The sequence below is a fragment of the Falco cherrug genome, chromosome 6, assembly GCF_023634085.1.
Source record: "Falco cherrug isolate bFalChe1 chromosome 6, bFalChe1.pri, whole genome shotgun sequence".
NCBI lineage: Eukaryota > Metazoa > Chordata > Aves > Falconiformes > Falconidae > Falco > Falco cherrug.
In genome coordinates this window covers 19,468,330-19,491,007 of record NC_073702.1, presented here as the reverse complement: position 1 = coordinate 19,491,007, position 22,678 = coordinate 19,468,330, and the positions used below count along the sequence as shown (strand labels likewise).

General features: G+C 38.7%; 2 protein-coding genes across 3 annotated transcripts in view; one reads left to right on the top strand and one right to left on the bottom strand.

Moving 5' to 3' along the window:
- Positions 1-10,052, bottom strand: part of ANGPT2 (angiopoietin 2) — a 46,528-nt gene extending 36,476 nt beyond the window's left edge. For both annotated transcript variants that reach the window (XM_005441875.3, XM_027809135.2), the window contains exon 1: positions 9,418-10,052. In XM_005441875.3, the coding sequence (XP_005441932.1) occupies positions 9,418-9,702 (285 nt within the window). In that variant the 5' untranslated portion in view covers positions 9,703-10,052. The remainder of the gene's footprint in view (positions 1-9,417) is intronic.
- The window catches only part of MCPH1 (microcephalin 1), a 135,585-nt gene that overhangs the window by 87,782 nt on the left and 25,125 nt on the right, over positions 1-22,678 (top strand).

The following is a 22,678-nucleotide window of genomic DNA, read 5'->3' as shown; positions in this document are numbered from 1 at the left end:
TCTAAGGGTTAGGTTATTAGTCTTGGGGTTTACCTTCTAGTTATTTGAACTTTCATCATGTCAAGAGTAGTTTTCAGAAAACATTCCCAGTAAGGCTCCAGTAGCAGTTACGACAGGATTTTTTAATTTACTATTACTTTATAGGCAATCATTGTATCTAACAGAAAACCTGGCATCAGCATAAAAATTTAACATAAGTGAAAACACAGGGATAGTTAATATATTCAAAGTTCAGACCTCATGCAAGGAAGCTTAGTTTTATTTAAGTTGATTCCTTAGAAGCAGAAAAATACAAGATTTTGTCTGGGTTTACTCATTCACTTAAGCAGTCTTTTGCCTATGTTATCCATTCTTTTAAAGTTGTATTAAGCAACTGGAAGCTGGTGTTCCCTTTGAATAGCTGAATTAACCTGTTTATAGAAAAGCTTTCTGGAAAGAAAAGCAGAAACATGGAAATTGTTTCATTAAGTCTTCACTAGGGAATTTTCTTGAGTATTGAACTGTCTGAATGGACAGGATATTTGTTAATGCGATAGGAAATTATGGCAAGCGTGTTTTCCATTGCTACATATATTTCAGTCCTGATCTGCAGCTTTTTTGATGTTTGGATGTTGACTTTTTGCACATCTGAGATTGTCAGCTGACAGACGATACTCTGGAAAAATGAGGCGACTGCTTCTTGACTGATTGGCACCTTCTCCTTAAGGGGCTGGTTTATATTTTGACTTTGAAACTGGGGGTTTGAACTGGTATCTCGCAGTTGCTTACACCTAGCAAATGGAAAACAGAGAAGAAAATTGTTGCACAGAACATAATGTTGTAGTCCAAAGGAAGGGACCTAAAGGAAGTATATGAAGCAACATAGTAGGATGTCTACAATTCTGTGGAGGAAGACAAAACTAACATGATTTTTAGGTACCAGCTATCAAAATTTGATCTCTCAGCTTACTCAAATACCTCTAGTGTAAGACATCAGGTCATATGATGACCAGCATGCCTCCAGCACGCTGATGTCACATCACATGCAGGGGAGCTGCTGGTGGGGCAGGGGCTATAGCTACTGCCCAGGAAATGTCCTTTCCACTGAGCTGGGTGTCTCCTCATTCCCACACCCTGACAGAATGGAACAAAAAGGCTTTTTCCTTCCAGGATCAGACACGTCAGGTGCAGGCCCAAACTAAAAAGCAAGCATAGCGATGAAGCCGATACCGTGGGTGCATGAGGTGAATGACTCTTAATGCTCGCGGTGTGAGAATGAACAGGTCTGCCGGGCTGTTGTTTGGATGGGGTTTAATACACTGCTCAGTCAATTTTATACTAGAGATTTGAGGAAGATCCTACCATTTCTAAACAGATACCATTCTTTCTCCAAAGATGAGAAGTTTTAGATTTTCTCCCTGTCAGAAAGTTCTGTTATGCAGAGCAATAACTAAAGATCAAACATTTGCCTACTGTGTTTTCATGTGCTTTTGACAAACACTTTATTCAAAAAGCATACTAAAGCATTGCTTCTGAAGTATCTCAAATGATGACAGTTGTGCGACTGATTATGCTGCAGCACACCAGAATGCTCTAATTATGCTAGTTTTGACTTTATACTGAGTTACTCTGGTCCTCATGTATGCTTTAGCACAGCTTTTGCAATGCACGTAGCTATTTTCAACTTCTTGGTAATTACATTATTAAAAGGTACTACAGAGTCTAAAAATTGAATATGTTTTAAAGAATTTCAGTTCCTAACATTGAGAAACATGATGTCATGTATCAAGCAAGGGTTTTTTTTTCCCCAGAAACTTAAAACGATAAGATGTCATAGCTAGCTATTCAATAACATAGTCTGTTAAACAATCAGCTGTTACCACAACATGATTTTAATCCCTGACCAAAATCAGTGATAGAAAGTTGGTATGTTGCTCCTCAGAGGGTGAAGGAACCCTATATAGTTTCCTTTTTTCTTAAGCTCTATCATGATGCTTGAGACCTGAATACCAATACAAAACTGAAAAGGTGGGGGTTTTTTTCCCTACAGCATTAAAGGGAGTTTGAGCAAAGTTAGGACACTATATGCCACTTGGGTTTAACAGGAATCTCCAGAGACAGCTGAATTGGAAAGAAAGTTGCTGCCATCTAAGAATTCTGAAGTATTTGCTCATCTGGAGACGGAAATGTTTCACTCCTTACAGCTTCTGTGAAGAATACCAGATTTCCATCCATACTTTTAGTAAGAGAAAAAGGCTAATAGAGAGAAGGTTGCATATTCTAGCAGCCTTCTCTTTTTAGCAGTAAAATCTTGTTACAACCTTAGTAAGCTCCTGGAAGATTATTAAATAAACTGATAAAGCTTCATATGGGCAGTATAAAGACAGCAGAAAAGTTCCTGCAGCTTCCCTCTTTCTGTCCAGGCTAAGACATAATGTGCTGCAATTTGGAATGAGAACAGACAGGTATCTCCATATCATACAAACTGCAGGATACATTTGCTGAGCTTTGTAAACAACATCTTAATTTTAGGGTTAACCTTTTCCACAAACAGATAAAAATGAAAAGGATTTTCAGTACTTATTTGGAACATAATAAGCTTTTTTTTTTCTTTTTTTAAGGAATTTAAGGAGTAGTAATGTATTTTTCTAGGCAGCTTGAAAACTGACACAGTGAGTGTTTGCAGAACTATTTAGGTGTGGGATTTTTTTTATACAAAACATGGATCTGGCTTTTGTAACTTAAAGAATTCTTTAACATTTCCTCTGAGCTTGGTTTACTTGGAATACACTTTAGGTTCACCAAACAGTATTTCACTTATTCTCAGTAAAGAATAACTACAATTCTTTTTTCCTCTGTACCATTTCCTAGAGATATGTCTGTTAAAGGAAATTAAATTATCACATATTTCCAGTTGTAGAGCACTTTTTAACCTTTTGTTTGTGTGTGAGGTTATTTGGCTCAACACTGTGGAATGTGCCATATCTCTAAGGCATTTCTAAGTATTAAATTACTGTGCCATCCCTTTTTTCTTTCCCCCAGATGCTTTGCCCTATGAAATTACCTGATGCTCCTATTATTTTTTTCACCTGTAATTTGTATGTGGCTAGTCTGAGAAATTCAAAGAATAAAACAGCAAATAGAATTGTGTGTGCTTATTTCTGAAACTTCTTATTCAGTGCCATAGAAACTCTCCTTTTCTTGAAGGTTATATTGGTCTTATGGACTTATGTCAGCAGACTTGTGGTCCACTCACAAATTGTTTTCTCAGTGGTTTAGCTGTTATTACCAGTAAGAGATTTCCTAGGATGCATTTGGACCACCAAAATGTTTTCTCTGTGTGACATCCTTGTTTCATATACCAGTAAATACATGAAATACTATTTTATTCAAGAGCCATCTTATCCCATCTTCCCTTCTGTAGTCTGTACGGGCATCCTTAAGGTTCCCATCAGTATTTTATTGCTAACTAGATGCCAGAACCCTTTTTTTCTGAAGTAAAACTTGCCTCTTCTGTTCCAGGAATATTTTTTTTTTTTTTTATTGCAAGAGTGAGACACTGGAACAGGCTGCCTAGAGAAGTTGTGGATGCCCAGTTACTGGAAGTTTTCAAGGCCAGGTTAGATGGGGCTTTGACCTTGTCTAGTGGATCCCAGTGGCAGGGAGGTTGGACAGGATGATCTTTGAAGGTCCCTTCCAACCCAAACCATTCTGTATTTCAGTGATTCTGTCAGAATATGGGAATGGGGACACAAACTCCATGGAAAGGCCATCAGTCCTCATTTGACTTTTGTACCTAAGCTGTTTTAACAAGTGGGAAGTGGGAAATAGGCTTATGTATATATATATGTATCTTATTTGCAGCCTAGTCCACATTTCTACTTTCTACCTATTGTCTCTTGATTCTGAGGCTTACAAAGTTCAGTGCCAAAGTAGCATGCCAGGATGAGGACCCTGTAGCATGCTACCTTCTGCACCTTCTTCAGCAATGCTGACACATCTGCCAATTCAAGGAGGATTTCTCCCAAGCTTTCCATTCCTCTATTTCTCTCTTCCAGGCTGAAGAGACAGGCTGAACTTAATCTAGGGAGATAATTAAGATGGACAGAGTCATCTGATGAAACTTTGGGTTTGCTAAGCTCCAGAGAAGGATCCAAGAGTGGCACCTCTCTTCTGTAGACCCTAATCTAAGATATCACACTGTTTTCTTACTCAGTCGGCATCATTTTGCATGTCTAGCCCTATAATACTGGTAATGGTGGGCTGCCCTCTATAGTAATGGCAATAGTGGAGGGAGACAGTCTTACTTTGCCCACATCCTGGCTTTCAGCTGAAGCTATGTAAAATCCCATGAAGCAACATATGCAACAGCAGGTTCTTGCATTAAAGTATGTAAAAAGTTGTTAAATAAATAGTGGTTTACTAAGCTGCCTTAGTTTACTGTAAGAAGTATTATGAATCAATTAATTTTATATTTTTAATATAAATATTGTATATTTTTAGAAACACAAATACTGCAGTATAAAAAAAGACAGTATAATACAGTCACTGAACATACTAGATGTCATATCTTGAAGATTAGAAATGGGTATCTTTGTCTTCTAGCCAAAATTCTGTCTAGGCAAAACATGCATGATTGCTTGGTTCCCAATCACAAGAAACAAGCTCACTATGTCAGCTGTTTCCCTTGGTAAATTATGGGGAGATGCTCATTATTGAATTTATTCATAATTAACAACAGAAAAGGAGCAATAACAAGATAATTGTCTGTAAAAGAAAGATCACTCTGAACCTCAGTCTCTTTCTGTAAAAGTTTCAAAGAAATTCTAAAGGTTATGCTGTTAATTGGGTATGTAAAACAAAAAGGACTGGCAACTGTTAATTCAGGCAAGAAAGAGAAAAAAAGAAGAAAAATAACGTACTTGATGGTAATAATTAGTGGATTAAGTCTCCCAATTTGCTGTTTGGACCAGTCAAAGATGATAAGTTTATGATCATACTAGTAACAAACAAAGCACATGAAAATATATCTTGAATGCTAGCAAGAGACTGGTTCAGTAAAACAAGCCTCTGTTTATCACAGTTTTTACTGATAACATCTTGGACATGGTGAGCCCTCAACTTTGTTTTTTTCTTGTAGTTCTGTACAAGAAAATCTCTAATTGTCTTTGTCGACTTGGTACGATTTCATACCTGTATCACCAATTCGCTATTTGTGGAATGATGCAGAAAATAGTCTTTACAACATAGTTTTTAAACACGTGCAAAAATTTCATTTCAAATGCTTTCACAGAAATTTACCTACAGGAGATATAACAATAAACAGCATAGTCATATCATTTAAGTAGCACGGAAACTTTATCTGGTGACACATACTAATCTGAAAGTAAAAAAAGTATTTTCTTCTGGGTCCTGCCACTACTTTTTTGCTTAGCAAATACATAGCTGATAGACAGAAACAAGCACTTTCCACAATAAGTAAAAACAGATGCATTACTTAGGAAAGGAATGTAGCTCTTGATTCAGAGTCAGAATCATCGCTTGCGTACTTCTACTTCAAAATCTAACACTACACAAGGTATTTGTCCTTGTCCATTGTGTGCAGATGTTTTTGGATGATGGCATGTCAGAGTATCTTTTCATATTTGAGATAGGAAGTTCAGTATGACAACAATTATAACATTTCATTGGTAATTACTTATCAAAAGTTGCAAGCATTCATCTGATTTTGTGGTGCTTAAGGAAGAAGAAATGACAAAGTTACAAGTGACAAAGGGTTTTTAACTTCCAGGATATCACAACAAGGAAAAAGAAATCTCAGTTCAGAGTACCCAAAGATACTGCATCTCTGTCAGCAAAGTGTCCCCCGCCTAGTCTGCTGGGTGGTTCAGCATGAAGTTCTCGTCTTAAGTTTAAATGTTGATTCCTGCCACAGGTTTTTATTTTCTAGTCTTCTGATCTGCTGACAGACTACAAATAAATTATCTGTGTTCCATATGCTACAATCAATTTGATCATACGTGGTTTTCAGCTGTTTATAACAGGGAAGACTAAGAAAATATGACCTGTTTCTTCTACAGTATTGCTTTGGACAGAGTCATACCTCCTATGTCATAGGATCTAGTTTCTGTACTAAGAAGCAAATTCAAGTCAGCATTCAGTTATTTCAATGTCTTAATACCTGAAAAAATTCCGTTCCATCAGTAGAAGTGCCATGACCCAAATGGTAACATTGCCATTTATTCAGATAGAGATTTAATTGTGGGACTTAAGGGAACTGCCTGTCTTCTAAGACTATCTGAAAATGTTATGTTGGTTTTATATTTTAAAAAATCCAAAGTATAATGGGCAACATGTATGTCTACATTTAAAATTTCCAGTCTTGTATCTCAGCTGTATACCAATCTGCTATCCTCTCAAATTAATTTAGGATCTTGTTATTGAGAGGTTTCTCCCTGCAGGCTCTCCCTGCCCACACACCTATTAGAAAAAATCCTACATTTCAATATACAAACTGATCCCAAGGTAGGGAAAGTCAAGGAAGAAAGTCCATTTCAGGTATATTGCTGCACAGCTGATCTAGAGTTTTGGCCTTTGCTCTACAGCATTGCTTACCGGCTTACTGCTAAACACTGGATTAGGTGGAATAGCTGTTTGTTCTAGTATGTCATCTGGACACCTAATCTACTTTTGAAAAGATGCTCTCCAGTTTTATGTATGGTACGTACAGTGGTGGCATAAGGCACTAATACAGTGCAGACCACAAAGAAATGTGTTTTCATGAAGCACCAATTTGTAGCAATTGTAGGAATAAAGTCTTCTGCTCTCCACGTAGGAGCAGATCAGAAAAGAACATGGACCTACGTAACTCATTTTCTTCCCATTGTGTTTGTCCATCAGCCAGATGAAGCGCGCACTTCCCATGCTGTTCCATTCATACAGCCTCGTGTTCATTCAGAAACAGAATGTTTCCTTTAGTTGATGGATTAAAGGCAGGAGGGGGGAGGAGTGTAAAAATGTTTTGGGATGTGCAGTACTTCAGGAACAACGTTTCACACCAAAAATTTGTGATTTTTTTTTTTTTTACACAACTTCAAAACAAAACAGGTACTGCCTCTTAAATGAGCAAAAATAACTTTTTACAAAAAGCAAGACCTAAAGCAGTTTTTTGTGCAGTTGCTGAGATGTTAATGTCAGGTTATTTTTAAAATCAATCTTCTATTACACCTTCAATATGGTATAAAAACTAAGTGAACAATTTTTTTTTTCCCCCTGCCTTGACTAATCTAGCATTATATTTTGGTAGGCTGAAATATGAACCTAGAAATGGGTATGTGACCTTAAAAAAAAACAGCAAGTAAACTCTGTAAGCAACTTTACAGGTTATTGTTTGTTTTCATCTTCACTTGCAGACCAGGTGTCTCTAGCAAAGCAAATCTGAGGAAAAGCTACTTTTGTTGGAATCTCTTTGTGAACACAACAGATGACATAAAGAGCAGGTGTTAAAAAAGTGAAAAAGACAAACAGCAGTTATTTTACAGGATGTTTAGCTGCGGAACAGCTTGGGGGTGAGGGGAAATCAGGCTATTCTAAAGCATCTTATCTGGAAATATTTGCTCAAATAAAAGAAACATTTCTGTGTCTTGTAAAACATGATCTGCCTTTTCTTCCCCAAAGAATGGCTTAGATATACTTATCCCATTCCTCTTGTAACTGATTTCCCAGGGACTGACAGGAAAAAGCACAGTTTTTACTAAATAAGGATGCTGGAATTCTGTTTACTGGTTTCTGTTTACCTGATGCCACTTCTGTTACTGTGTTTGCCTACTTAAGTGGCATTTAGCACTGGAGTCTTGTGTGTTATTTTACTATTTGTGTTAGGAAATTACTTAGCAGCTGGGTAGATTAGACTGGTTTACTTTGTGTGTTTTTCATCCTGCACTGCACATCTGTTCATGTTGGTCTTAACATTACAATAGTGAGCACTGTAAATTAGTAAGTAGAAAGGTAAGTATGTAGAGGCAAGTATGTTTGCCTATGAGATTAAAAACCCAAAAGCTACTGACATTTCTTGGGTGTCTAAACTGAGCACCCTAAACACCAGAATGAGAGATTTAGAGGCCCATGCTGCACCCTTCAAGTGCATGCATTTTGGATTTAAGCTTCAAGGTCCATTTTCAGGTAGATGAAAACACTGCTTTCTGCTTTGAAGTGTGACTTCTGTTTCTTACACACACAAACCTGCCAGCAGATACCTTTAGGTGTATCATGCTAGTTCTGTAACTTTGTGACTGATGAGAGAAGTGAACCCTAATGCAAATTTTTTTTATAGTCATGTAAGAAGCAGCTATTCATTGTAGCGAACTGCAAATTCTCTCCATTTGCAACAAGTACTTCTTTAAACCCATATGACACCACTGGAATACTAACTTGAAGATGTAATGTCAACTGCTCAGTTAAGTCCTCAAAATACTGCTTAGAAGACAGGCATCTCGGTATGAAACATAAACACTCATAAATTTACTAAGCAACTATCACACTTTTTCAGGTACCAGTCAAATAAAGGTTTGTTCAAAATCTATTGAACTGTATAGCATTTAGAATCAAATGAGTTTCTATGAAAATGTGGAACAATGATCAGGTTTATTCTCCGGTAATACTAAGAATGTACACAGTTTGCATTTTTTTCTTCTGCTTCAGGTATAATTTTACAAATGTTGCCACTTTGGCAATAAACATGTCATTTTCCTTTTATTGCAATGGAGTTGCATTAAAGGAAGCTATGTGGCATCTGCAGCACCTTTTCCAGAACAGTTTTCCCTTTGAATATTGTATATTTGAGTGGAAATGTTACAGGATGCAAAGGACATCCGCTAATGAACTTTCTTGAAATTCTATCACCTCACTAGGCTAATTTTGCTGCAAGTGAGACTCCCAGTCTTTGTTCAGAATTACAGTTCTTGATCAGCAGAGCTTAATATGATAAATTTTGCACGAAAGTTTTGAAATCATGTTTCAAATAACATTTTTCAAACATGCCTTGGGTAAGGTACATTCTATATTCTTTGAACAGAGATAAAATAGCCCTTGTCAGTGAATTCTGAATTAGTAGCTGAGTCTTTCATGTCAAAAATGTCAGGCACGCTGGCAGTCTGCCTGCACATGGAATTATTGTTTGTCCAAGCAACTCAGATGTGGTGACAAACTTTAAAGCACGAGCCCTGCAGGACAGTGCAGTTGTCTGTTCTAGTCAGTAGAGTTACGGTTAGACTTCAAAACAACTCTGTGATTGAAAGGTAACGCAGAAATTTGGTTCAGCTAATGCATTTTGTGAATTTAGAAGGAGAAAATAAACCCAAACAAACAAAACAACCACAATGAAACAGATAACAGGATGTTGTAAACAAGACTTTTAGAATAGAAATGGTATTAGCCTACCTTCATTAGCCACTGAGTGTTGTTTTCCATGATGTTTTCAAGCAGTTGCAGTCTCTGAACAGAATCATCGTAGTCTAGAGGTGCATCCCTTTGCACCGCGTTGGACACGTAGGACGCCGAGGAGCGGCAGTTGTCCGCCTCGGGCAGGAGGAAGGTGTAGCTGCAGGACCCGTGCTGGACCTGGTACTGCTTCTTGCCTATCGTCTCCATGCTCTTGCTAAAGGAGTCGTATCCTGAAGCTAAGAAGATACTGCAGCCCAAAAAGAAGCCAACAGTCAGCTGCATTTTTAATTCCTGCGGTAAGGCGGCAAGCCTGGAGTGCCGGACTGCGCTAGGAGAGCCCAGACCTAGTTAACCTGCGGCGAACCCCGGCGCTCTGCTGCCATGTGCCGTCAGGACGAGGGCTGGGCTCTCTCACTGTCCCAGCCGCAAACTGGAAACGTGCCGTGCTCTCCCCCGCGCCGTGCCCTGAGCTGTCAGCCGCGGAAAGCACCAGCAGTCCCCTCGCAGCCGGGGGATCCGGCCCCGCCGGGCCCACCAGCCGCCAGGCTTCCTCCCCCGCCTCGCCCCTGCCAAGAGACGCGGCCCGGCCGCCCGAATCGATCGCTTCCCCCCCCTTATAGCGAAGGCGACCAGCGCCGGCAGCATGTGGAGCGGGGCCGGCCCGCCCTCCGGCTCGGCCAGCGCCTTCCTGCGGGGCGGGGGGGAACCCCAGGGAGGAGCCAGCGGCGGCGGGACCCCCCGCGAGGGCCTGCAGCACGGTTCTCCTTACGACTTTCCTAGACAGAGCAGTCGGTTCCGATGGCCTCCAACCATGCTTGGAAATTGCTGGCGGTGGTAGTCATTTTTACACGCTGTCCAAAAAGAAAGAAAGAAAAAAAAAAAAAAAAAAGGGGGGGGGGGGGGGGGAGTTCCAGGGCTTGTTTGTTCGTCTTAAAGGATTTATTTATTTAAAATGTACCGCACCAAGATGTCATTCCGTTTGTGCCTAACGCATTGTGCGGCCCCAGAGAAGGGCACTGGCCGGAGCACACAAAAGCAGGCTTGGGCACGTCCCCGGCAGAGAACGAGGGGGTGGTAATTAAACGTTTCACTTGAGCACAGACTTTGTATTTCATTTCATCTCCCAGACAAATACCCATTTTCAAGCGTGTCTTTCAAGCGTTAAGCGTTTTCGAGCTGCTTTTTTTTTTTTTTTCTTTCCTTTTCCCCCCAGGCTTTTTTGCCTGTATGAAGGGTTAGCTGCGGGAGCGGCGGGGCGCACGGGCGCTGCAGACCCCGACCCGCTGGGCGGGCAGAGGGCAGCCCAGTCCTGTGCCCTTGGAGGTGGGAAATACTCGGGAACGGTGAGGGCAAGTCTAGTATAAAGTATTGGAAACGTATATGTAAGAGTAAAAAGGAGCATCCCCCTACTTCCCACGCCCGTGTTCTCTGCAATGGTCACTGGTCTTGAAAAAGCGGAGAATCACAAACCAACTTAACGAACCCTGGGAAAGAGTTGATTCCACTGAAATTTTGAAAAAGTTTACTTCTGCTTTAGAAAATGTCTTCTTGAAACCAGCAGGCTAGCATACTGACTCCTGCAGACAAAACTGTGTGAGAGTTTTGCTGGGTCTGGATCTGGAAGCTATAGATTTTTCTTCATTAAAATAAACAAAGGTAATGCCATGCTAGTCAAACTAACATGAATTACAGATCAAAGTTTCTCTTCTATGAGAAAAATCCTGGCGTGCCTCAGGATCTCTTAGGACAGACTTTCTTACACAACTTGCTGTATTTCATGTAGCGTGTTAATGTGGCTTTTACTTTTTAAATCATGGAAGCTGTGTTCAGGGGTTGTCAAAAATAGTCGTAGCAGCTGAAATGCATGCCTTACATTGTTGGAGGCTGTTGGGATTTCTTCATAGACTACATAGTTACCTCTGGAAGGGAAAATCTCTAGAATTAAATTCTGGAGACTTCCAGAAAGGTTCTAGTTATACTTGGACTGTGACCTGCAGAACCATTTGTCAGATATTTTTTTTCCTGTGGAATACTCATCTGCTGTTGCTCATCCTTCCAGCCAGAGGAAATGGAGCAATGTGTTTGGAACTTGGGATACAGTCAAGATTACTTTCTACAAAATTTCTACAAATTTGGGGGGGTTGGCATATAAATTATGCGTTCTCCATCCCTTCAACTTTGTATTGCAACAGCAAGGCAAGTTAATGTGACAGCTACCTGCATTGTTAATGAAGTTTCAAAAAGCTTTTTGTATACTGATTTCTACTTTTCAATGCATTGAAGTCTTTGAAAGAATGTTTCATTCCATGTGAATAACAATCTTTTGCAATGTAGTTGAGAAGCCTACTGTTATCTAATGAAGACAGCGTGTAGGATTAGATTTATACACTAGACTGTGTGAAGCATTTCTAGGTATCGAACCAGACATTCATATTCAGTATTTTCTGTTATTTGAGGTTTTTTGATTAATTTGCTAAGTGAGAATTTCCTAGTGTGACTTGTACTTGTCCTTAAATTGGTCTGTTCTCTGCTTTCTTTTCCTCTCACAGCTAGCCCAAAGAAAATATAGGGCCCTCAGTAGAGCAGTGCTGACAGTAAGATTGCTCCAGCCCTTAAAGTATCTGTTTCCTAATGAGGAACAACTAGAGGGTAATGATTAATTTTCTGATTACATTTTTATGTATTTTTTATTGCTTTAGTTGGACAAGAAAGGTAAAGATGACACTGACCAGTGTAGTCTTTTAGAAGATTTCTTTTTAATTATTAGACCTATCTCAAGGAACTGTACATATATAAAAGATTTAAGGGATGCTGAGGATTCATTACACGGGATCTCCATGAGAGGCTTGATTAAATCAATAGTTTCTGAGTTGTTATAAAGCCTGCCATCTGTATGCCACACTAGTGAGTCAGATCACCAACATAATCTGGCAGCTCAGTTTAGCTGGGTTTTTGAGGAGAGACTGGAGTGTCTCTAAAGGTTTGAACCGTAGTCTGTTTTCCTTTAGGAAAGGCTGATGCATGACCCCAGGAGGCCCTGGAACAGAACTGAACTTGGGAGTCTGCCTAGCAAGGCTTGCTGTATCTTGGACCTCCACTAGGGAGAACTGTGGTTGTAGGAATACTGGAGATAGAAACTGGTTCATCTTTTACTGTTTTTTTTGGCTGGGTTTGGGTTTTTGTGGGGGTTTTTGTTTTGGTTTTGGGGTTTGGGGTTTTTTTTTGGAATGAATGAGTGAATGGCCAGTTGCTGTGGCAGCTGTCAGCAGTTCAGGGAAAAGGTATGGAAAGTGGAGGTGTTAGTCTGAGAAGTGACGATGACTTACTAATGGCATACCCTTACCAGCACAGCAGGCACCACCAGTTAGCTGCTTCATTGTGCTTCTCATCTAGCTCTTGGAGCAACACCCTGAGGTTCACCATGGGAATGTTTTCCTCAACGTTTCCTTGATACTTCCAGGCTGTAGGGTTGATAACTGGAATACAACTCCCAACGCAAACACGCATTTGAGGGAGGATTTTGCTATTTCCCCATCTGGGTCCAATGGACTCATACTGCTTTAACGAAGCACTCTTTCCCACTGCCCGGGAAAGTCAGCGAGTGTTCACCTTGCCAACAAAATAAATATACATCCCTTTAACCCTTCACTACAGGATAGCGCTGTATTTGGTGCATCTTTTGGAGCACTTGATTGTGATCCTTCACCCTTTCTGTTCCTTTGGGAGCAGCTTTCCCAGCTGTGGAGGAGGAAGTGGTCTTCTCTGCCTCCCCAGGGAGTCAAGCCAGTCAGAGTTCAGGGGGGAAGAAAGTAGTAACAGCTAAATTTAGAAAACTGGTGTGAAAAGTAAAGGCAAGTTAAATACCTTTTTGTCCTTGAAAACTGAGCAGGAGGAAGGAAGATGCCTGAATACAGCCTTTTTACTGAGCCTCAGAAGCTGCTTGCAGGGCAGGGCTGGGCTTAGTACCGAAAAGCTGAATGACGGAGATCTGTCTCCCATCAGTTATGAGAAGGAACATCTCACTGTTAGATATGTCCAAGTAGGAAAGAATTTAAATAATTTGGCATGGAATCTTACATATGACAGTATGAAATTGAATAAAAAGTTGTAATTCAGAGCAGTTGCTTCCTCTGTGTTTTGGTTTGGTTTTTTTTCATGTTCAGTATTCTCTTCATCTTTTATTTCTGCTGTCGATATGGAGTGGCATGTTTGCATTCGTAGTACATTTATTCTGCAGACTGAAATATAGCTGCTTAGCCTGTGATTTCCTGCTTGGGTTATAGCTGGAGTGTACATAGTATTTGACATAAAATAGCAAATAGTGGCTTAGTATGTTTAAAGTACAAATTAGATCTTTCCCTTTTTAGAAAGAAGATACCCACTTGACAGAAGTCACCTTATAAGAGCTGAAATGTATATTTTGTTAAAACTAAACGTTTAGAACATTTTGCCAGATGTGTTGCAGGCAATTTCCTTCCCTGGGAAACAGTAAATTCCCTTACTCAGCCAAACCTGGTTTTATTCCATACAGCATATGACTAAGCTGCTTTGAGAAAGATGCCTGAATACTACTAACATTATCTTTCCAACTATCATTTTACTTACAGCTGCACAGCTTCTGTTTGACAGGCAAATACAGAGATTGTGTGAGATCTGTGATAGAAAAGAAAGCATAAAAGTTTTTGGGGTAATGAAAGAAAATGTTGACTTGGCTTTAGTCTGCTATATGCAGACTTTGCCACCTAAAACTTTCAAGATGTTGATTTAGTAGATAAGTGAGCTCTCATTTCAGCAGTTTTCTTGTTTTAGCAAGGGAAAAATACGTAATAAGATATGTGCAAAACAAAGGCAGAACAATGTAAGCAAGTAGGTTTTGGTGCTGCATTCTTCCAGGGATATTTGATCTACATACATAAATGAAAATGCTGTAGTGTGAGAATATGTAACTTCGAAATCAAATGCGATGAAAAATTATCTGAAACTTGGAATAAATTAATGAAGTATTTTATATATTTCTGGTATTTACATTCCTCACATTTTGACACTCAGTGTTAAGTCCCCACCTTTGGTTCCTGGTCCTTTAATATTAGTTTATGGTAGTTCTATTTGCTGGCTTCAAAATATTTTCTTTCACTGGGAGTATTTTAGCATGTTTCTCAGGAACAAATGTCAACAAGGACAAGACTCATGAACTTGTAACTTTAAAAACAGGGAACAGGATCTTGGACCTTACTAGATTTTTAGTCTGCTGAAAATCTTATCTGTTTTGAGATCTTACTCTCTTTGAAAGAGAGGAGTGCCAGGTTATTATGTTTTCCGATAAGCAAAAACAAGTTGTTTTCAACAAGACCCATAGTTCAGTTCTTTAGCGCTTCTAAAATTATCTTACCAATAGTTCCTCCTTCCCTCACCATTTGCCTATTATCCTTTTTATTCAATCTGAACTTCTCCACCAGTCTCCCACAACTTCTTTAACAAAATCTCTGAATTACGCTCACTTTCTCAGCTGCTGCTTATTTCTAGTCAGTCAGAACATCTGGTGTAACATCTTGTGAATTCCTGGTCATCTTTATGTTCCTTCTCTGACATTCCCTGGCGTCTCCTTTGAGTGTTCTTCCTTTCAAGGGAAGGCATTTACCCAGTAATTCTCATATTGTATTTTTGCTGAAGGGACACGAGGTCAATAATCGGATCCCCTGAAAATTTCAGTTACCACTCTGTCTTGGTGACTCAGTCTGTCTGTTCCCATCTTGCCTTGTAGCATCCAATCCATCATTTCAGTACATGGTATTTTTCTGAGATGTCATGCCATTAGCGGAAGCATAATGTGGCCAAAACCAGACTTGGTGTCTTCCCTCGGAAATGCTTGCGTGCTAGCCCCTTTTTCTCTTTCACAGTTGATACTGCCTCCATCCTTCAATGCATTTGAATCTATAACCTATGAGCTATGTTTATATCCCTTTGTTTCTTTGGTATTTTATTCTCTCCCTTTTTTGATGCTATGCATTCATTAATGTCTCAAACTCCTGTGTTGATCCTCATGAGCAGCACATTGAATTTTGTTTCATATTCTGACTCCTCCATAACATTTGAAATGTGATTTGCTTATGAATCTTATGTTAGTTCTGCCTCTTTTAGTAAATTACATTCAACTTTATTTTCATAAGAATTGTTAGACAGCTGTGAGAGCTTCATGCAAGTAGACTATCCACTTCATTCCATCTAATTTGTTTTCATTTCTGGAAGCTCTAAATTCAGCACCTCTTCTACCAAATGTGTCAGCTTCATTGCTTACTTCGTAGGCACTGACAGAAGTGGCTTTCTTGGACCATCTTGATTAAATTTGGGATCTTTTTCTCAGTTAACATGACCATATTTTCCACTTCTAGACTCATTTTTATATCCCACTGATGTTATACAACATCTGCTTAGGGCTTTTTGCCTGAGATTATATTAACATTAAAAAATATATCTTTTTATATATACATAGTTATATCTGTAGATATGTACGTGCTTAGTATGTTGTAGATGCCACTGTACCTAAAATAACATGACCAATGATATTTTAGTTTGGGACATTATGATATCCCATATTGAGCAGTAAAAGTAATATGCATGTTTGTTGAAATTCCTGTCATTATGACTTCCACAATCCAAAAACCTTCTTAAATGCAAAATTCTTCTTGGTTTTTACTGTTTCCTTACTTTTGTAGTGATTTCCTTTATCAATCCAAATTTTCAAGGGATATATAAAGTAGAATAGTAGAATACACTAATATCTATAAAACTGTAATCTATACAAATAAAGTATGTGGATATCTAAGAAGATTCTCAGTACATTAATGAAGTTCCTATTTGTAGGACAGGTGGTAGTTTCTTTCACTGTGAGCATTTTTTAATAATGACTATTATTTTAATCTTTGAAGGATGAGTCATCCACATACAGAAGTAGGAAGTGAGTCCCAGGATTAGGAAGATTACTTGCTACATGTCCTTCCTCCTTAGTTTTTTTATATTGTTTGGCTATAGGGCCCAAAGGCTATGCTCATTCTCATCAGTTACGTGATGACAGCAAACTTTAGCTGGTAACAAGTGTAATGGCATCTTAAACTCAAATAGCACGACTTCAAAATTTACATGGAAATTACAGCTAACGTTAAGGATCTTACAACTGGACTGCTGAATATCTTTGACAGCATGAAGTGCCATGCCCCATCTATCTCCTGCACTGGGCAAAACATACTACAGCACTTGTTTAAACAGCTTACCCTTGGTTTGAAACTGAATGAAGTAAGTTGTGTGCTAATGCATAGGAACTAGCTCTAGTAAGGCCTTTAAAACTTACTTTCAAAAATTTTTGTAGCACATGCATATTTACTCTTCATTATTGAACTAAATGTGAAAAAACTAACAGGTATTCTTACTCTATATGCTCATATACTGTTTATATGCTCTTTGAAAAATGTCTTTTTAATTACAGTTTTGTGCATTTGGGCCATTTAAACCAAAAATCTTTATGTAAGGTTTTGACTTTTATTGCGTTATGTGAATGTCATATTATGTTGATGTGAAAAGGCAGCAGACTGTGAAAGAATCCAGAAGGCTTTTGGAAAATGAGAAACCTGCCTTACTGACATCTTAAAGAAAAATGTATATGCTGTTTGTTTAAAGGAATGTATTTTTAAAACATCTAAGCAGTTGACAGTAATCTAGCCTTACAAATCACCCCACTCCCTTTGATTTAAGCCCTTCCTCTTGTAAGCAGTCATTCAGGTTAGCGGAAGGTTCTCTCATCTGGTAACAGGACACTTACTTGATAATAACAGCGTGCCACACTTCCGAAGAGCATGTTCAAGTTAAGAATCTGAATTCAAAGATAAACTGATGTCAAAGAGAGAATGAAAAGGAAGTGAGAAACTGTGTAAGAGGAATAAACAACGCTTTCAGAGAGAGAGAGGACATTTATGGCAACAGTAAGGTACCTAGTTCCTGACATCTGTTTCCCTCAAGAAAAAAAAATACAGCGCATATGCTAACCTTTTTGTGGAGAGCGCAAGAAAAATATTTGCAGCGTATTTTCATATATTCATATTTGTTGAACTGTTATGGATATGTAATTTGAAGAGGACAGAACAACTGCAAACTATTTTTGCAATCTGTAAAGATAAATCTTGGTTTTTTCAGTACTAATAAACATAGTTCAGTAATTGTTCTCAAAAACAGTGCCCACCCTCTTGCTGATTCTGCCATAAAAACTGGGCATTCTCTTTATCCTTGGCTATACTGCTGTACAAGCAAAGGAAGGAACTGACATTTTTTTTTCCCTGGTTAGTGAGGCATCAGGACTTGTGATGGGACAGGAGAAAGATTACCTGCATACTGATACTAAGATTAGGGCTCCTTTGAGCTCAGACTCCTTGCCTCCATCCAACCATCTAATGAAACTCCTATTGCTGTGTAAATATTAACATAAGCACCTCACGGGCCGAGTAACAGTCCGTTCTTCATCTCTCCAAATAAATAAATTGCTGAGAAGATAATCCTCCATCTCCAGTGGAATGTGTACAAAAGATCAAATCTCTTATGAGTATCCTATCATCAAAAAGTTATATTTTCTTTCCAACACAAACCAATTAGAAAGTCCTTTTACCAGCCTGAATTATTACCCGAGTAGTTTCACTACACAGAGGAAATTCAAATCTTTGAAAATCTTTAATTTGTCCCACTATAAATACATGTATAAGAAATTTGGAGACTGTCATTGGTGATGTCCATAGTGTTTGAAAGTGAACCCCCATTCAGGCTAGCCACAGCCAAACTGACTTATATTTACAAAACCCCATCAAATAGTTCCATCTTAGCTTACTAGCTTTGGTTTAAACTTGACTATAGAAGGTCTTGCTTGTAGTTGTATGTTCTGACTTGATTTTTAAGTCAATATCTTCAGTCAAATCTGTGATCAAAATCTATTTTAAATAATAAGGCTTCACCTTTAGTGTTAGTTGATATGTTATCAGTTGGTACTGCTTCAGCCATAGCCTGTGGGATGTTACTAAGAGCAACATCCAGTGAATAGCATTTTCTTGAACATAAATAATTATTTATCTAATTCACCAAACTAACAATCAGTTGATGGTATTCTGCTAATTTCTGCCTGCCTTTACCTTTTTGCCTATCACAGCACTCTCCAAACTAGCCAGTTGCAACAAGTTCTTTACCATCACATACCACCATGCTCTTCAGGCCAGTCCCTCTGCCGCCTTCTCCTCGTCCTGCCTCATCCAGGGCACACACCCACCGTCCCCCTTTTTCCTCCTCTCTCTCCCTCGGCTGCTCTCTCTTCATTGGCTCTCAACCCCTTACCAGAACCAGCCACACCTGCACCTTGTCTACACCAGCCAACCCGCCGCACCTGAAGCCAGCCCACAACTGTATGTTATCAACAATAATTAACCCAGCTTCATTTCTCTATATTTGCCCACTCAAGTATCATTTTTAAGAACAAAAATGCATACATTAAAGTTAAAATATTTACTAGATGATGCCATGACAATTAGAAGAATATCTCCTAACTTGGCCAGCTTAGAATATTTTCCTTTTCTATTAGTGAAGAGTGTATCCTTGCATAGGGTGTGAAGGTGGCTGCCTTTGGTTAAACACAAAGATCAGGTCACCCAAGACTTCTTTGTAGAGCCAGAGAGATTGCTTTCTGTTGAGCAGAAGGGGACTTTTGAGTAACAGGCTCAGATGGATGCACTTGAAGTCAGGGAAAGTGAAAATCATGACGTTCACTAGACAGTACAAATGATGGCTTCATTATTCTTCTAAAAACCTCCTTTTCTGTAAACTGTATGGGAAGGCCAGGAGCCTTTTCAAAACCACTTTTCTGCAGAAGGTGGTGAGAACTGAGGATAAAACCACCTGATTTCTTGTCTTTTGCTGAAAGTTCTCATTTGACTTACTGAAAGAAGTGATGGTTATTTCAGATTTCAGATGTGTTTCATTGTCTCAACTTAAAGTGTTGTTGTTAGTATATTATCAGTATTTTTTTCATTTTATTACAATTTTCAGACTATTATATCCAAACTTTATTGCTTCCACTCTCCTCTCTTTTAGTAACGCATTCAACTGGACTATGAATTAATTAAAAAGCAGTCCACAAAGAAATTTGGTCTAAATACATTATTCACCCTAGAAAGATAATTCTTTTACACTGTAGGTACATTTTTCAAGTTTAAGAGCCCTATACCTTTGGTAAATGTCAGCTGAAATGTTTAAGCAGTGCCTGTTCTGGCCCCCACTGCAGCCCATGGCAAGGAAGGGTGGTCTAGCAAGGGACTGAGTTTTGGAAGGGTGAGCTAGCAAGGAACTAAGTTTTGGAAGGGTGGGCTAGGAAGACACTGAGTTTTGGAAGGGTGGGCTAGCAAGGGACTGGGTTTTGGAAGGGTGGGCTAGGAAGGGATAGAGTTTTCAGCCAGCTGTGAAGTGTTCCAGGCAGCGTGACAGTAGGCAGGGAAACAGTTAGGAGTCACGGCCTAAACTTTGCTTTAATTTCATACCAAGTATAAAGAAATATTTTCTGAGGTGAAGATCTATGAGGCTGTAGAAAAGCCTCTCATGAGAAGCGGTGGAATCCCTGTTGCATGAGTAATTTAATATAGATGGGCAAAACACTGAAATATGTAAAGGAAAATCCTGTACTGGCAGCAGTAAGAATTCAGTGACCTAATAAGCTTTTTCATCTTTTAATTTCTCTCATTAAACCTCATCACTTTGCTGAAAGAAAGAAAAATGTTTATGTTGGACTTCCATGTGAAAAGTGCTTATAGAAAAAAGTACCCCTCTTCAGATGATAAAAATATAATTAATATATATGAAATAATTCTTACGTTTTCTCACAGCCATAAAATTAAACCTGTCAGCCACAGGCTAATATTAATGCCTGCAAACTGCTAAACACAATTATTGCAATGTAATGCAGCAGTGGTTTTAATTTTGGAAATGATTATGTTTTTAGATTTCATTGCAATATTAGAGCAACTTCATTTCATATTATTCATTCTACCTGTGACATGTGAAAGTATATAGTTACTCCTGTTACTAAAAGCATCAGAGTGGTGCTCCATAGGCTATTATTGCCCACATGCGAACCTGCTTGGCTAACTGAGAAGTTTACAACCAGCTAAATTATTCTCAGCTATCAATAGCTTAATTGCTACTTTTGTTTTCAGACTTTTTTTAAAATACTTCTTTAAACATGTTTACAATGAATAATTTAAAAAATGCACTTCATAGACATCATGAACATAACAAGCCAGAAATTTTCCATCAAAATCAGACTGCTCTTCATTTTTATTAACTTGAGACAGATTTGTTTCTGACTTAAAACCTCTAATTTGGAACATTTTTTCTATGTGAAGCAGGCTCCTTTGTATTCGTGTTTTTTACCTTGCTGGTTCTGCAATGGAGTGGAGAACATCTGCACTCACCTACCTCTTACCTCACTCTGCTGGCCCACAATTTTAGACTGCAGTACACCCAATAAAGAAAAATAACACATACTTTCAAAATAACAATTTCAGTAAACTGATAGCCTGGAGGAGTAAGAAAAAAGTGATGCTTTAAGGGCAAACTGTGGGCCTCTCGTTTAGAAGGCTTTTCTAGTATCAGTCAGAGCCTTTCTCTGACATGTCTAGCATGCACAGTGGTCAGAAGCTGCTGAAGTAAACAAAATGTGGGTCTGTTCTCCATTATTATAATTTGCAGATACCCTGTGTCTGCTCACAGAGGATGGCCCAAGGCTTTTAAAGCTGTTAATGACATGAACAGTGGCCAAGAACTGTCTTTATTTGAAATACAAGTGTATTTTAAAAGTAAACCAGAACATGTGAATCCTCCAGCAGTTGCCATTTGCATTAACTTTAAACAGTGAGGATTTTTTTTTTAAGATACAGACTTCTCACCAAATATTCACTGGACTAGTTAAAACAATTAGAAGTATTTTCAAGAGGTGTCGTTACTTACTAGTTAAAATATTGGCTTTCATGGCTGAATGAGAATCAGGCTTTACAGTAAGTGATACTTGGTTCCCTCTCATTGTTTTTTCAATGTTCATAAATTCATTAAATGCTCATTCATCAAATTCCATCTCTTTGCTGGCTCCTCCATGTCAGAATAAGGCATCTTCTTCCAAAAACTGAAGTGGCAGATGGTTTAATAAGTATTGCCTCATATTACAGCTGGGGGAATGAAGTAATTTCAATGAACAGAAGACGAACAGAAATGTAAGTGTTCAGTTTTAGAAATAAGGGAGAGATGGTTTCTTATCTTGTCGTTGTGTCCCCGTCCTATGTCACCATTCCCTGTCCCCCATTCCCATTAATCCTTTCTTATAAAAGTAGAGTTGCGGCTCCTAGATACTAAATGTTGAAATTCAGCACGGTTTGGGACTGTGTAACAGCTCTGCAGATGGACATCAGATACACTGTAGTTGGTACTGCATCTGTGGTACATGCAGGTATTACCCATGTATGCACCGTGTCATTTTTCCAGTCTACAGAGCAGCTGAAAAACAGCCCGGTTTCTATAAAAATATGTGGAAAGCCATGTCCCATATGCTTTTCATATGAGACACGAGACTTGACTGTGTACTACAGGACATCCCCTGCTATGTGGGACATCTGCCAAGCCCAGCAGGAAAAAAAAAAAAAGATAGAGGCAAGAGAACAAATCAGAGGAATAAATTATTACTAAATCCTTGTTCTGTTTTTAATGTTTATATTCTGCTCTGGTCTCAGCTGTTATAATCCACTTTTAACAACATCTCTGAGCTGGAATAGTCATGTATTCTGTACTTTCTCGTCTGTTTAATGCTTTATGGTTACAACTCTAAAATGTTCAGTTTTCTTAAGTGAATGACAGATTTTCAATGGTAATAATATAGGCTTTGAGTCTTCAAAAAAATCCTAGTATGCCCCTCTTTTCATCTTCAGGTAACAAAGCATCTTTGATCCATAAGCAGGGAAAAGCATAAAAGCCTTTTAATATGTTACGGGCATGAGTACTTTAGGTTATATTTGAAAGCTGAACTGCAGCCGTTACAAATTTTATCAACAGTTTTGGGGCAAAAACAAATGTTAGCTTGATTTGGGGCATACCAGTCGTGACAGTGATTATGTTACTCAGCTATTTTGGTCTGTTACATCTTGGATTGTGAACTATTTAGATTAAGAAAAAACAGTAATTTAACTTTAGGGTA